This window comes from Argentina anserina, chromosome 5, assembly GCF_933775445.1.
Source record: "Argentina anserina chromosome 5, drPotAnse1.1, whole genome shotgun sequence".
In the NCBI taxonomy this organism is placed as follows: Eukaryota; Viridiplantae; Streptophyta; class Magnoliopsida; order Rosales; family Rosaceae; genus Argentina; species Argentina anserina.
The window spans coordinates 14358686-14374421 of record NC_065876.1 but is presented as its reverse complement, the minus strand read 5'-3'; the positions used below and the strand labels follow the sequence as shown (position 1 = coordinate 14374421).

General features: G+C 36.8%; 2 protein-coding genes across 5 annotated transcripts; both read left to right on the top strand.

Moving 5' to 3' along the window:
• The first annotated feature begins 4247 nt into the window (after window positions 1-4247).
• LOC126793219 (cyclin-dependent kinase F-4) lies at window positions 4248-9889 on the top strand. 4 transcript variants are annotated; one of them, XM_050519680.1, is made up of 18 exons: window positions 4248-4414; window positions 4957-5263; window positions 5355-5939; window positions 6017-6095; window positions 6183-6251; window positions 6329-6418; window positions 6561-6699; window positions 7225-7327; window positions 7427-7479; window positions 7576-7642; window positions 7768-7876; window positions 8026-8091; window positions 8223-8291; window positions 8373-8436; window positions 8537-8647; window positions 9068-9099; window positions 9189-9267; window positions 9355-9889. In XM_050519680.1, the coding sequence occupies exons 3-18, from the start codon at window positions 5884-5886 to the stop codon at window positions 9573-9575; spliced, it is 1407 nt and encodes a 468-aa protein (XP_050375637.1). In that variant the 5' UTR covers window positions 4248-4414; window positions 4957-5263; window positions 5355-5883; the 3' UTR covers window positions 9576-9889. The 4 variants fall into 4 exon arrangements, with proteins under 4 accessions (XP_050375637.1, XP_050375636.1, XP_050375633.1 ...); XM_050519679.1 differs by having other exon boundaries at window positions 9352-9889; XM_050519676.1 differs by having other exon boundaries at window positions 8537-8653; window positions 9352-9889.
• A 1239-nt stretch (window positions 9890-11128) lies between these two features.
• On the top strand, window positions 11129-15490 carry LOC126794657 (growth-regulating factor 5-like). The gene is made up of 4 exons (XM_050521420.1): window positions 11129-11380; window positions 11700-12057; window positions 14647-15099; window positions 15196-15490. Exons 1-3 carry the CDS (start codon window positions 11191-11193, stop codon window positions 15086-15088), a joined length of 990 nt encoding a protein of 329 aa, XP_050377377.1. The 5' UTR covers window positions 11129-11190; the 3' UTR covers window positions 15089-15099; window positions 15196-15490.
• Window positions 15491-15736: the final 246 nt, after the last annotated feature.

Below are 15736 nucleotides of genomic sequence, written 5' to 3'. Positions count from 1 at the left end.
ACAATTTTGAATTCTTGGTCTTGCAATCCGATTTGTATTTCTTGGAAATTAATTAAATTGTATATCTTTACTATGATAAAACAACTTCATAAAGCTCTAAAGTGGTCATAATGTATTTTGGTATGTTTAATTTTCGTATAAGTCTATTTATAATTTTAGATTGCGAAACTAATAAGTCTCGTACTCTATTTACAGTTGATTGAACCAACACAACATATATTGGACTCTAAATAATTTGAGTACCGACCTTCTCTACAAGCTAACCAAGGCTCAACCATGATCGAATACAAACATATTTTCATGCACGTAACTTTGAAGTATATTTAAAATCTTGAATGACAAAAAAATGTCTTCGGAAAAAAAGAGAGGATAAAATTCTCAGAACGAACTATGGATAATAATGAAGAAACAATCCTAAAGCAAAGGGAAAATATTATGAACATGTAGGTTCATACAACCGATCCATGACAATTGATAACAATGTACTGTTTGAAAAATGCATAGGGAATATGATATGAGGAATGGAATGTCCTCTTACAAAAAGAGTATAGAATAATGAAAGTACAACAATTTGAAAAAGTATATTTAATATCAAACTACAATGAGAAAGTTCCTCAAATTTAAAAGCGACACAAATCTATGTCAATTCAAATAGTTTGTCACTAATTTTCTAAGATATAATTGCAATAGCTATTATATATGCCTAAAATTTTGGTATTGGAGTACATTTAGATTGGACAAGACCTTGATGCAATCGTTGACATACAACCAATGTTATGAAATTTCTCAATGAATTGAGAATATTCTAATATTAATATACATGGTTCGATTTTTAATATGTTGACTTTGCGAAGTACTGTATAAAGTAAAGCAACTTCACAAAATATTAGTATGACATGAATACTGGAATATTAAAAAATGCATCATGTGATTCCCAAAAGCAATAGTATTGAAGAATAATAGTTTTTTTAGACGAGCATCCAGATAGTCCGCTATATTGCAACTTTGATAAGCGATCTCTTTTTCCGCTAGATATATGGAATATCACTTTGATGAGACAATCTTCTCGTCATTAGGGGGAGATAAGAACAAAGAATGTTCAAGTGGAACGACATGAATTGTTGTGGTTTGTCCTCACTGTGTCTAATCTTGATCCCCACTATTGCACAAAGTGATGAGATCACAAATATTATCTTCAAATATACTTGCAAGGTTCAATGTCCTAAGAAAAAGACATGACGCCACCCAAAAAAAATTGGGCATTGCGTTGCCACCATAGTTGGTGGCATGTTGACACCATAAAGTGACATATTGGTGTCATAGGCCGTGGCTCTCCAAGGAAGAGGGGGAGACCACTTTATGTTCGATATATACTCGATTAAAGAAAGAAAGCGAGTTTGGCACAATTGGATCCATTTATCCATAATCTCAAATCCGCCTCATGAGAATTCCTGGATTTTGATTATCACTGGGGGACACCTCAGATGTTAGAACAAATCCTTATATATGTATAGATCTCTACCAAATACAAACCACATGAAGATGTAGCATATTGAGTCTTCATATCGAACCATACTTCATTGAGAAATAGCAACGTAGTAATTTTGGCCCAATGGAAAGAAGCGATCTAGTATGAACTAAAGTTCACTAACAAAGAGATATGTATTTGGGTAGGTGAAGCCGACACCGAAAATGTAAACCCTATCATATATCTTTGTTAGGATGCGTATGAGAATTAAGAGTATAGACTCACCTTATGGCGCAAGATCTCTCACAAAACGCACTGGAATCGACTACGAGGAAATACTCTTTTGTAATGGACCATAAAGAGATATTCTAGTAATGGATGTCATTGCACTCCACTACCTTATCAAATTGGTAGTTTCTGAAAAACTGACAAATGCAGTTTATGTAAAATAAGGTATCTCTATGGGGATCGAAATTAAGAGATATACATGAAAGTCATAGAACAAACTTTCTCCACCCAAGAAATGGTTCTAGATCACGTAGCGTTACAAAAGGAATTGAAATGTTCACGAAGTAAGATGCTTGATTAGAAATATGGATCAGATGTGTTATGTCATTGCGCATTCAATATGGATTTGCAGAGTCTTTTAATGAACTAAAAAGATGTCGCAATTACAAATCCTAAGTCGAGAATGAAAAAGATCATTGGGTAGACACAATATCAAAATGGATCTTGAGGATTGTAATATTGAAGATTAAACTATAAATCGGCTTTTAAGCACTCTAAAGGTTAAAAGTGAGGCTTCCATAGCTCCTATGATCAGTCGAAGTTTTTAAAGATAGATCCGTTTTCGTCTAATTGAAAGATGACGAATAAGTGTTGAGAAATGAGATTCCCTATACAAATGCAAAGATGCATTATTGCACTTAATACAATATTTTTGACTCGACCTCTCATTCGTTGTATAGCTTAGCGCCCACGCAACAACAATACCTAAAGGTTTAGGTTTATAGTCCCTATAAAGAAAAAAGAAAACGACATAATGAGAATGAATACTATTCACGTCGATTGCATATTTTGCGTAAAGAAATACATGCCAAATAAGATGCATAATTAAATATGCAAAATTTATCAAAGCTCCCATGATTAATGTAAAGATTAGGGGGAGGAGGTGCATACATCAGGGGGAGTCTAGCACATATATGTTAATCTTAAATGTAATAAGTGTGTTGTGCTCTTTTCCCCTTCGACCAAGGTTTTATTTTTTCTCATTGAGTTTTGTTACTTGGCAAAGTTTTAAATGAGGCAACACCTTATGCACCATTATATATTTAAACTCGGCACAAGGGGGAGTGTTGAAGGAAAAACACTATTAGTGTGCATTCATTAAAACAAATAAATGAATGAGTTAATGACGTTTATGGTCAACGGATGTAACAAATTAATCACCATTATGTAGCCTTAATTACCATTTATTTCTATTGTAATCCTGACACATATATAAAGAGATTATTAATGAGATGAGAAGATCATTTTTCCATTTTTCCTACAACAGATTTGACATATTGACTGGTTAAATTGTTGAACCACCAAAATTGTTCAAGGTTTATTAAACTTTAAAATTTATTTGACTATGGTTTGAAAGATATGATCGTAATTTAGAAAATATAAAATTATAAAGAAAAAATAAAAGGAAATAAAAAATGAGAAACATAACTATTTTGAACACTTTTTTTTTTGCTATTAAAATTCTACGGTGGAAGCAATCAAATATGTATGATTCACAATGAACTATATGTATTATTTTGACTCTTGTTTCATCTGCATTTATAAGAAGAAGATGGCAATTGTTATTTTCTTTCCTTTTTAACTTATTAGTAATGTAAAGAGATCTGAAGTTTACAAGGTTATAAAAAAGTTAGGCGTTAATTGGGCGCACAGCTGAAAACCAGCGCTCAGAGGATTAATCGGAGATTAATTAGATTTGTATTTTTGTATATATTTTAAATTTTTAATAACAAATAATTATATTAATACAATTAAAATAAGAATATAATGCATGAAATTAATGTAAAAAAATATATAATGTCTAGAATATTGAAAATACATATGTTCTTAATTCTGAGAAATGTTCAACAATATTGATCTAATGATCTTAGCCTCTTAGGAAAAAAAAAGAAATACAATTTAACAACAATGAATTTAGGAAAATCAATAATAAGAAACACAATTCACCAACTATTTGGAAAATACGAAAAACAATTCAAACAATGGGAATGCATTCTTGCAAGCCTAATCTCTCGGAGCTCATCAAATTCTTCTTCTCCATATCATTTAAGTATTTCTTATGTATCCGAATCAAACTCAAAAGTCAGAACTTAAAAAAAAAGAAAAAGCCTAACCGCCCAGAATTCACCCAACCGCCTAGGCGAGCAAAAATCGGCCAGCCGCCTAACACCACCGTTTAACACAAAATCACGGCGGGAAGGGGTCTCTGGTTAGAACATTGGAAGTTCATAAGAACCTCAAATCAGTTTACTTTATTTTATTTTTACAATTTCTGCTGGAAAAATAATAACTAAATACAGTACACTGTGTCATGAGACTAGTATTAAGTAAAATGAATAATAACAGCCGGGCATTAGTAGGAGATGAGGACCCGGCAGTCCAGGCTGACCAGGGGCGCCAAATGACATAAATATCCTCAGATGCTAGAGCCTGGGACTCTGGGAGAGGTGGCTGCTATAAAATGAGGAAAGGTCGACCTAAATTAGGTAAATTTTGCTTGGATAGCACGAAGTTTTGAGCTGTCTCTCTCTCTCTTGGAAAAACAGAAAAATCTCTCGGTGGATTTTTAGGCAAAGTCGGTTATTGACATAACAGAAACTCTGGATATTCCATCTCCTCCCGTCCTTGGCGACGGTGGTTATGCCGCTTGGCTTTCTGGTTCGTTTTCCCGATCTGATCTCCCACCCCCTTTTTATTCGATTTTCCTTCCTGGTTATGGATTGATTCGATTTTGCTTTTGTGGTTTTCGATTCGATTTGATTTCGTGTGATTTGATTCGGTGCTATGTGAATCGGGGTTAGGGTTTCGGTTTTCGAATGTGTTGTTCGTCTCGATTTGATTCGAGGTGGATTGGATTAGGAATTTGGTCATCTGTGGATTGGTGAAGGCTTCGTGAAAATCTGGTGCTTGATTTGGAATATGTACGAGTTTAATTGATAAATTTGTTTGTTGTTCATATGTATTTTCTGATTTTCGAGTTTCCTATATGCTTTAGTTTATTGTATGTCTCTAAAATTGCATATAATCTTAGTTTATTGTAAGCTATAGAGAAGTTGGAATATTATGTGCACTAGTTGAATACTGATTAAACTGTTAGGGCTATAGAGTTTATAAACATGTTGGTTTGGATTAGTATGTGCAATATTCCTACATTCACCTGTATCTCATGTCCTGATGGTTGTAATTTTTTTTTATTTCAGGGTGTGCCGAGCTTGGAACTACAGAGCTGTGATACATTCCTTAAGACATGGAGCAAGTACGCCATTTGTCAAACTGCCACCAGTACCGAGTCTTTTCTTTCCAGGAAGTTCTTGACTGGAGATTTCTTGTCCTTGGAGATTTTCTTCTGGTTTCTTTTGTTAATTGCACTTAGTTGCCAGTTCCTCTTGCATGATCAGTACAAGAGACGTGATGCTATCTATTTCTAAGTTAGGTGTTGGATCTTTAGTGCATAGTGCATTGCTGATACAACATCCACTTGATTTTTCTGGGAAAACTTCTTCAGGGGTATGTCAAACCTGTCATAAATCTATGATTCCAATCATGGATTCTGAGTAGCTTCAATATTGTTAAACATGCTTCTTGTTTCTTATGACAGGGCTGAAGTCTGCTGATCTGTGACTGAAGATCTCTACATAGTTAATATTAGATAAATCAGTTACGTCATACAAAGCCTGTGCAGACTGTTTATTACATAGCTATTATTTTCTTTTTACTCTTGATGGGTACTGTGAGAAGCAAGATATCGGTTCCATACTGATTTTTACTTAGTATAGATGAGAAGCCAATTATTAAGTTTATGAAAGTTGAGTGACTGTCTTGAGCTAGGAATCGTTCTTGTTGGCGGTACCAATTGCTCTGTTCTGGTTTTAAGTCGGTATCGATATGTCCTCTGGTACTCGTCCTTTCTTTTCATCCATGCCATTCTGTAGTCTTGAAGCTGGGGAATTAGTAATGAATAAGGCTGTGCAGCCCATCCACCATAAGATATCTGGTTTTGTGCTCTTGCATATCTCCTCAGATTAATGTTGGATTGAGCTGGACCAGCAGGGCAGTTGTTTATATCTTACAGTGTTTTTAAGGATCATCTTCTGAAGATAAATGCGATATATCTTCTGCGAGTCTTTATGCTTTCACTGAATAAAGAAAGAGCTGCTTTGTGTTCCTCTGGTAGAATGGAGAGGTAAGTTTCTTTATCGTTTTACTTGCCTTAATTTTGTTAATTGGTGGTTTACTAAGATAAGTTTTTGGCTGGTATAGGTACAAATTAATAAAGGAAGTTGGTGATGGAACATTTGGGACTGTGTGGCGAGCTATAAATAGGCAGACTGGTGAAGTTGTAAGTCTGTTTTCGAGGTCCGGTCCTTATAATGTAGCCATGCGTCATATATTGTTCTTACTTAGAATCAAATGGACATTTTTACAGGTTGCAATCAAAAAAATGAAGAAAAGATATTATTCGTGGGAGGAGTGCATAAGTCTTCGAGAGGTTAAGGTAAGTTGACCAACTACATTTTGTTTAATAAGAACAATTTTATTACTAAATAAATCTTATCGCGTGTCCCTGTGCAGTCACTGCGTAGAATGAATCATCCAAATATTGTGAAGCTGAAGGAAGTCATCAGAGAACATGACATATTGTACTTTGTGTTTGAATATATGGTGAGCAGTGTCTCCAAATTTGCTATTGTCTTTTATGATTTTGATATTAACGAGAGTCATCGGCATCTCAAAACTTGATATCCTCTTCTATAATGGCGTTATTGATCGAGTGTCATTGCTAATGCTATCTATTTTAATGTAGGAATTTAATCTGTACCAGCTTATGAAAGATAAGGAAAAGCTATTCCCTGAAGCTCAAGTCAGAAATTGGTGTTTTCAAGTTTTTCAAGGCCTTGCTTACATGCATCAGCATGGATATTTTCATCGTGACCTTAAGCCAGGTAATTGTTACATTGTAACTTGGAAGGCAACCTTAGGAAAGACTTTTCTCCCAGAAGTCTGATATGATTACAAAAAATTACTTCGGTTTTAGAATCACTTTGTCAATTGCTTTTGATGTTTTAGATATTTTCATTTTATTGTTCTTTTACTCAGTAACCTTTAATTTGAAAAAGATCTTGGAGTTTGTTAATGCCTCTACGACCATGTAGAATATATAATTTGTCAGTATAAAAACCCTTTGGTTTTTTTTTTTGGCATTTATGGCCATGTAGAATATATAGTCCCGTGTATTTATATTTACAAGCCATTTTTTTGGGCCCTGTAGAATATCTCCAGTTGCAGTTTTGATCTTATTCTTGCGTTTACGATTCTTTTATTGCTTCAGTCAGGAACTGCTTACTGTATCCTTTTTTGTAGTCTTAGAGGAAAATCCATTGTTTTTTGTTATTATGTTAAAAAAGTCCACTCAGTTCCTGGATAACCAGACTATTTGGTAACATCATCCTACCTCAATCCCTTTGCAGAGAACTTGTTGGTTACCAAAGAGTTGATTAAAATTGCTGACTTTGGTCTTGCTCGGGAAATTGAATCCCAACCACCATATACTGAATACGTGTCAACACGCTGGTCAGTGTTTTATACTTAGATGTGTAGTCTAGCTTTATGACTATCCTCTGTGGATGCATAATTATTTCTTCTACATTGTGACTCTTGGTGGACATTTAGGTACCGAGCTCCTGAAGTGCTGCTTCAGTCATACCTGTATAGCTCTAAAGTTGGTGAGTTTTTGATTGGAAGCAAATTTCTATTGAAGTAAAGATTTATCATTCATTAATAATGTGGATTCCCTAAACAACTTGTACTTAAACTATCAGATATGTGGGCAATGGGTGCAATCATGGCTGAGTTGTTTAGTCTTCGCCCTCTCTTTCCGGGTATTAGGTATCTATGCCTTACCGACTATCAAGTTGGCCCCTTTCATTTCCTTTTGTTATTATTTATGCTAGAATTGTCTGGTGGTATCACTTTGTTTGTTTGTATGTTCTCACTTTCCATCATGGTTGCAGTGAAGCAGATGAGATACAGAAAATTTGCAGTGTGATTGGCACTCCAAACAAAGATTCATGGGCTGGTGGGCTTCGTCTTGCAAGGGATATCAACTACCAATTTCCACAGGTTATTCTTCTATGTATTTTCTTTAGAGTAAGCATTTGTGTGCATGCGTGTGTTTGTATGAATAATTTTAATGAGGTTATTGTCTATCTGATATTCACATGTCAAAGAAGTTAAAGTTGGATTTTTTGTGTGCACCGTATTCATTGCAGTTTGCTGGTGTTCATCTTTCTTCCCTGATTCCATCAGCTAGTGATCATGCAATTAGCCTCATTGGAGTAAGTCCTATTTTTGTATTTAATATGTGCATGGGTTAAATGTTGGTTGTAGAGAATAATATTGAAAATATATTCACCAGTAGCAATTTGACATGTGCCTTTCTTACCGTGTGCTATATCTTCTTAAACAGTCACTTTGTTCTTGGGACCCTTCCAAGAGGCCAACAGCTGCAGAAGCCCTCCAGCATCCTTTCTTCCAGGTAATGTTTTGGAACAGTGAGAACAATAAATTGTTGTATAAATGTTTTGTACTCTGAGGCGCGCTTCCTTTCATGTGGCAGAGTTGCTATTATGTTCCACCATCCCTTCGTCCCAAAACGACAACTGCTAGGACGCCACCATTTGGTTTGTTGTCTAATCTGATAAATGCTCTGTTAATAGCTGGCAGTTCCATATAAGTATTCAATTTTAACTTGGATTTAAACTTCCTTGCTTTGTCAAACAGCTGGAACAAGGGGAGCATTGGAGCAGCAATCTGCTAGAAAGGTCTCTGGGACTTTATCCAATTCAAAGCTCACTAGCAGTTTTCCATCTCCAAAGTTGCATGCTTCTATAGGCACGGGTAATTTTGAATCACAAAGTTACCTGAACTTAATTTTTGGACAACTCCTTTTATCATATTGTTGTGACAACACTTTTCGAGTCATTTGCTAAGGGCTGGCAAAACATATATTTTCAACTGTGGCTAGTTGTGATGAAATTTGTAACTTTGTTTTACCTTTACTTTCAAAGGTATTGCTTGTCATTGATGGAATTCACCACTTTGCTCTGGGACCTTTAGGTTTATCACGGGATTTTATCACTCGTTGGCAAAACTATATTTTATAAATGTGCAAAGTTGTATAAAAATTGTATATTCATTTCAGTTTTAAAGGTCTGCAACAGTTCAATTTCAAGTGAAACCAGGGATGTTTTCATCAATTTGCCTATTGAGCTATAATTTTTCTAATTGACTTATGTGTGATAAATGTTGCAGGAGTGCATCGGAAGCTGGATATGGCTAACCAGGTAAATGGCCCTTCTATCTGATCATGGCAATCATGCTCATCCTATATATGCGTTTTCTGTTACTGATTATTCCTTATTAACTTCATTAGGATGCTAAGAAGAATGATAAATTCTTGAAGAGCTCTGCCAACCAACAAAAGTATCGTCCCCCTGGAAAAAGCAGTCCTAGTAAGTGAATACATTATTTTGAATTTTTGTGATGTGCATATTGCCAGATGGCCTTTTACAATAACTATGGAACTTGTTGGTTAGCAGCCTCAATGAACAAGGGAAGGGTTGCACGTGAAGTTTCAGATGCATCTGAGAAGCTATCAAACATGACAATTGGTTCCCGCAGGCAATCTGTGGGGCAACCTCTGCGCCCACCTCCCATGAAAGCTGGAGCCCAATGGATTGGTGAGACTGGAAACTTGTATCTCAGACCCGTTCCGGAGATCCAACCTGGCAGGGCCTATTCTCGTAAAGTCGCGGGATGATCAATGATGCGCATTATCTGAGCTATACATACATGTATTGTCTACCGTATCTATCACCTACTGCTGATATCTGGATTTGTCCGAGTTTCATGTTACAACTGAACTATGTTTGCTGCCTTGGCATTTTTGTGGTGGTGTGTTGCGAGTTTTTAACTTAGTAGTGGCATGTTCTGCTGCCTACTTATTGTAAGGGTATGTGTGTTGGTTCAGTTCCATACAGTGGTGTTTTTGAACTTGCCTGTTGCTTCCGAACACTGTCCTGGTTTACCTGAGAAAATAAATGGAAGCATAGGTTTGATCTCTGAGTGAGATAACTTTCAGTATTCAGTATCTTCTAATAAGCAAATTGTTTTTTTACTTGCTTTTGGTACAAAGCTTTACGCCTTATGATGCTGCCTTTTGTTCGGCGAATAGGGAAAAGAATTCACACAAGATCTCTGATACATCAAAAGCTAAACTGTAATACGTTTGGATAGTGTCATTAATTAGTGTGAGATAAATGTGGGCATCATTCAAGTAACTTGAATCAAAATATTCTTCAACTTTTGGTTGCTACACGCCAGGGGAGATGGGTTGCGCAACTTTGCGAGTGACCGATATGATCGATCTTTGGACTTTCTTCCAAGTAGTCTGATGCGCATGCATATATATCTAGCAAGCTTTATATTGGCCGGAGGAAAGTTTCTTATGTGAACAAAAAATAATTGCTCAATTTTCTTTGAATTGAATTACTCGACATCCAGCCATCGAGGCTCCCTCATGGCTCACCTTCTGTCTGTGTGGAGAAGAAGAGCTAGACCATGTCATATGAGCGATGATTTAGAACATATGAGGGATTATCTCATATAACAACGCAGTTGGTCTCACAAAAAATATGTTTTGATATATGCTATAGCCTACAATTCTTGGTCATACCATTTGAAATATTTGCTTGAGGTAGGTCAGCTCGCTTAAGCATTTCGAAGCTCTCATAATTCATTAGCTCCAGATAAAAAATGAGCATTTCTCATTCTATCATTCTGATTTTCATTAGATTGATATAAATAATAATTCATTTTTGGTAATTGTGACTTGGTTGGTTAAGTAGTTTAACTAACAACATTGAGGAGGTCATAGGTTGAAACCTTACTGATATGTGTAAGGGTGTGAGTTATTTAGTAATTTTTTTTTGTTTAAATCTTGTTTGAAGACTCAAAACCCAAAATGAAACATGTATAATTGTGAAATGTACTCTTAAATTTTCTAACAGTTCCTACCCATAACCATGATGATAGATTTTTCTGTCCCTCTAAAATTCTCACAAATACTCATCAAAAACATAGTTAAGGAATCTTTGATTAGAAAAATGACCAAATACTTGCCAGATACTGTTTGTGAATTTAACTCAATTTTTTCCCTCACTTAACCTCATGGTAAAACTGTCAAATTTGTACCATGTAAACTCACTCACGTCTGTGTGCTACATTTTTACTCTCTTTATATTTCCGGAAAACGAATATGGCCAGACCCCTCCCCATCTCTCCCATCCTCTCCGCCAAGGTAACCGCCTCTCTCTCTCTCTGTTGACCCAATCGTTGACTGAGATTTGGTTCCTTCTGTTAGCAGTGATTGCGGAATGAGCCAGTCGTTGGTGGGCGGTGGAGGCCACGCGCCGCTGTTCACAGTGTCGCAGTTGGCGGAGATGGAGCATCAAGCCTTGGTTTTCAAGTACCTCAAGGCAGGTCTTCCTGTTCCTCCTGACCTCTTGGCTCCTATTCGCAGCAGCTTCAATCTCATCCACCCCGATTTCCTGCGTCACCCCTCTCGTGAGATTCTCTCTCTGCGATTCTCATAAGTTTTCTGCTGAATCAAGCAACCTAGTGTCCTTGGTTGTGAAGAATTAGAGTCGTATTTTTAGGTTTAGCTTTGAGATTTGAACATGAAATTTAGCTTAGATGATTATATATGTTGCTTTTCTGTGAATTACTTGTTTCTTTTCGCTCCGAGTAGCTTCGATGTTGTTTCTCTGGTTCGTTTCATGCTTTGAACCTCGGAAATGTGCAGAGGAAATTAAACCGAGTCTTTAGTGTGATCTAGGTTTTCGGCTTTTGGTGATATGAATTGACTTCTATTGATCTGTTGCAGTGACTTATGCTTCCTTCTGTGGGAAGAAGATAGACCCGGAGCCAGGGAGGTGCCGGAGGACAGATGGCAAGAAGTGGAGATGCTCTAAAGACGCACATCCAGACTCAAAGTACTGTGAGCGGCACATGAATCGTGGTCGCTACCGTTCAAGAAAGCTTGTGGAATCACAAAATGCTTCTCAATCATTGTCAGCTGTGGCATCGTCGGATATAAGGACAGGGAGCAGTGGCCATAGTGGGACCTTCCTTAGTATGCCCTTGCAGTCGGCAGGAAACAGTGGGAATCTATGCTTTGGAGGTGATGTGTCTGAGTTGAAGATGGAGCCTGTACCCTACGGGATAGTGAAGCATGGTAACAGGTATACCTAATATCCTATTGGATTATTAGTAAAATTGCCATGACTTTTGTCTGTGTTGCTTCCGTACATTTTTTAAATGCTTTGGCTTGATGTACACTTTACAACAAAAATATGTAGTTTGTGCATGGTAGATTTGTAGTGTTCTAAAATGTTATCACTTGGGAATATACTTGTCTCCCCTTTTGGCTCGTTCCAGAAGTATCGGTGACCAAAGTCTAAAACATTAAAGACAATATTAATACTATGGATCTATCCTAGGTTACGCCAATAACAGATGATGGTCCATCTTGGAGTTTTGTTCAGTAATCGACTGCTGTAGATTTACATTGCAATAAGATATATTGAGACATCATCTTGGAGTTTTGTTCAGTAATCGACTGCTGTTGTTTTACATTGCAATAAGATATATTGAGACATCACCTTTCACTACATCAGTCCTGAGCATGTCAAGGGCTTGATAATAAATGCATAATTACTAGGGGACTGATATAGTGAGGGGTGATATAGTATAAGATTTAATTTGAAGCGTTAACAGTTAGCATAGTTGGTACAGTCCAACTGACAATACCCTTGTAGATATAGCTCAGGGTTTGAAAGGAGGGTCTGCTTTGGATGACCACCTCAGAGATACGAGGAAGTAAGAAATGATTTATATGCTAATTTGGTGTATTTGTCCGGCATACTTCAGCAAAGCAAGTAGTTTCCATTTTAAAAAGGCAGCTTTTGCCTTTTGGTCATCTTATAATGCCACATTTCAATATGCCAGTGCTTGAGGATCCTTTGTTTGGTGTAGTTTTTACATGACTACCAGCATATTGTTAATGTAGTTCTTCTCTCATGTTTATGCCCGTGTGTGTGTGTGTCTATATTTCTCTTGCGAATTTTTGGTAGTTTGAAAATGTACATACATGGAGACTTGGAAAGGTTGAGATTTGATGTGGCTCAACCCAGTTTCCAATAATGACGAGTGGAAACATAGGGGATGGGTTTTTAAAGATTTTAGAATGGTCTACATCATGGTTTTTTTTTTTAACTGATGTCTTGGCAGTTGGTGTTTCAGGCCAAAACGTTCATTTTGATTGAGGCCTGCACCTGAATAAATAGTTCAAAAGTGTTATGGTGGTAGATATGGAGGAAAGGTCTCTGGAGTCCCTTTTCAAGGGTTGTGGGTCATGGGTCGTGGTATTGGTGTATGACCTTTTGAATAATTGAAGTCTTTCTTTTTGTCCAACCCATGGTCTTTGAACTTACCCATATATGAAAAGAGTTGGGACGTTATGGCTTGAAAAGGGATTCTGATAGCATGTCTTGGTTCAATCAGTTTTTGTTTTATATATGCCAAGCAGAATAGCCAAATTCGTAGAAAAGTGAGGCTTTTTATGGGAAAGGGATGGGTGTAATTGTGAAGATCCATTGAGGGAGTGTAGTGCAGTAAAACAAGAATTGGTTGGTGATGGCATACTCATGTTAAAATTCGGTTAAAACACAATCTGGAATTTTTTTTGGTCCTTGTATTATTATAAAGTAATAAAATCTCTTATCTAAATCTTTGATGTTTAATCCAGACAACAAGCAATTTTTTTGATGGGTACTTGAGAGTTTGAGAAGTTTCCTTGTTATTAGTCTAAGCATGGTCAATGAAAATTAATAAAATATGGGGTGGTGCCCATAGGCTGTCTTGGACCCAGCCTAAAGTTGGCCTATACATCGGGCACCACTGTAGCACAGCCAGCACATAGGCCGCCATCTTTTTTATGAGAGTGAGTTTTTGGGCTCCAACTGTAGCATCAGATGGTGATAAATAGTTAATTAAAACCTCAATTTGGTCAGGTTTTTAATTTGTTATTCCTGTCTTTAGGCGTTCAGACCCTTGCACCCACTTTTTGGAATTTGTTATTTGATCTTCAGATTCTTGTGCTGTTAATTGTGCGGAAGTTTCTTGTGTTGCTTTTTCTAGTTAAAGAAACGACCTAAGTCAAAACAGTGGTATGATACCATTGGTTAGTATGGTGTCGACTTGTAAACTACTGTACCCAAAGAAAAAGAGAAACAAATGTCATATGTATTGGAGAAAACTCTATTCTTTCAACTGAGGAAGCTAGGAAAGGAAGGCTGGATTGGCAATTTTCTGTGTTTATTGGAAGATTGGTTAAGTAACTTAAGTGGTTTTAGAGGGCCGCTTGCATGCTCACATTATATTGTCTACCACGACAATTGAATTTGAAGCAGTTCTCTTGTTTTCGTGAGTACCCCTTTGCCTTTGCTCTTCGAACCCTGCATACATGTATCTACTTTGTTGTTGCACAGAGGAAGGATTTGAGACTTACTGAGGAGAAACAGAATTGTATGGAAGTTGAAAAAATTAGTTCAGGGAGGTTTCTTCAGTGGGGCTTCTATTTGTTTCTTGCCTTTTTTTCCTGGGCTAGAGGACGTAAATAGTTTTTGGATTGATTGCTTTTGTTTCTATTTATATATTATCATGTTCATTGTAAAATCTTGGAAGAGGAGGATTGATTTCTTGGACGAAATATGATTTTTGTTTCTTGGTGTTGGTTTCTATAATGGTTGTCTTGATATTATGGACTGCAGGGTGCTCGATGGAGCAGAGGAGCATAATTTTATGTCAGAAGCTTCAGGTAGTGCAAGATCTGTTGGTGTGGCTAGTACTGTAGATAGTCCGTGGCGTCTTATGACATCTCAAGTTCCCTTGAACTCGTCTTCTGAACCTAGAAATGGTTCTTTTCTGCTAAACAACTCCCAGATGCAGACATTACAAGATAGTGAAGCATTGACTGTTGATTCTGCTATGTCCAAACAACAGCAACAACAATATGTTGGTGGAGAGTTTGGCGTTCTGAGATCCATAAAACAAGAACAACATCCTCTTCAGCCCTTCTTTGATGAGTGGCCTAAATCAAGAGATCTGGGGTTCCAACACACTGATCCAAGATCAACGAATAACTTGTCAAACACACCTCAGCTGTCTATGTCTAACCTGATGGCTCCCTCCAAATTCTTCAAGGAGCGCTAAATCACCCAGTGGTATGATTTTTCTGCAGCCGTACCATATTCTAGATTATTCCATTCTGCACAATGAAAACGGACAGAGTTAATCACTCGATTTACATGATTATGCAGATGCCTATGCTTGAACCTGTGAGCTAAATGTGTGAATCATCTTGTGTCTGTGCTATGTGGGTTTCCTGTTTCCTGTAATTTTTAGCTCTCATGTGACCACTATTGTTTATTTTGTTTGTAATTCCGACATTCATGCATGTACTACAGTAATAACGAGTTTAGGACGCTCTGAAGTCTGAAGCATGAATGCAGCTTTTCTCTCCATGTCGGGGGTACTGCACTATTCATGCTTCCCAGAGATAAAAGCTCTTGTATAATTAAATTTACGTAGGCTATCTATTTGTAGTTTCACTTGCGCCTGTTATGGTGTCTTGTAGCTAATTAGTTGTTAAAAAGTCCCTCTTCTCTCAGCGTATCAGTGCATGATATATATATCGTCTACAGGAAAACCCCTTGACCTCTAGGATTACTCACCACTAGATCCCAGTATCTCGATGTTAGCAAAATGAAGACAGATACTAAAGTGCTACATATCGTCCACAACAAACTTGTTAGTTGTTAATTAGGATGTTGAAGTTTGAAACCTCATATGCAACTTCGT

What these genes read in the sequence shown, in the direction of transcription:
- LOC126793219 (XM_050519676.1), top strand. Translation starts at nt 5,884, where the DNA reads ATGCTTTCACTGAATAAAGAAAGAGCTGCTTTGTGTTCCTCTGGTAGA. An exon ending in TCCTCTGGTAGAATGGAGAG is followed by an intron (nt 5,940 to 6,016) that starts GTAAGTTTCTTT and finishes TGGCTGGTATAG; the next exon opens with GTACAAATTAATAAAGGAAG. An exon ending in TCAACTACCAATTTCCACAG is followed by an intron (nt 7,877 to 8,025) that starts GTTATTCTTCTA and finishes TATTCATTGCAG; the next exon opens with TTTGCTGGTGTTCATCTTTC.
- LOC126794657 (XM_050521420.1), top strand. Translation starts at nt 11,191, where the DNA reads ATGAGCCAGTCGTTGGTGGGCGGTGGAGGCCACGCGCCGCTGTTCACA. An exon ending in TTTCCTGCGTCACCCCTCTC is followed by an intron (nt 11,381 to 11,699) that starts GTGAGATTCTCT and finishes GATCTGTTGCAG; the next exon opens with TGACTTATGCTTCCTTCTGT. An exon ending in ATAGTGAAGCATGGTAACAG is followed by an intron (nt 12,058 to 14,646) that starts GTATACCTAATA and finishes TATGGACTGCAG; the next exon opens with GGTGCTCGATGGAGCAGAGG.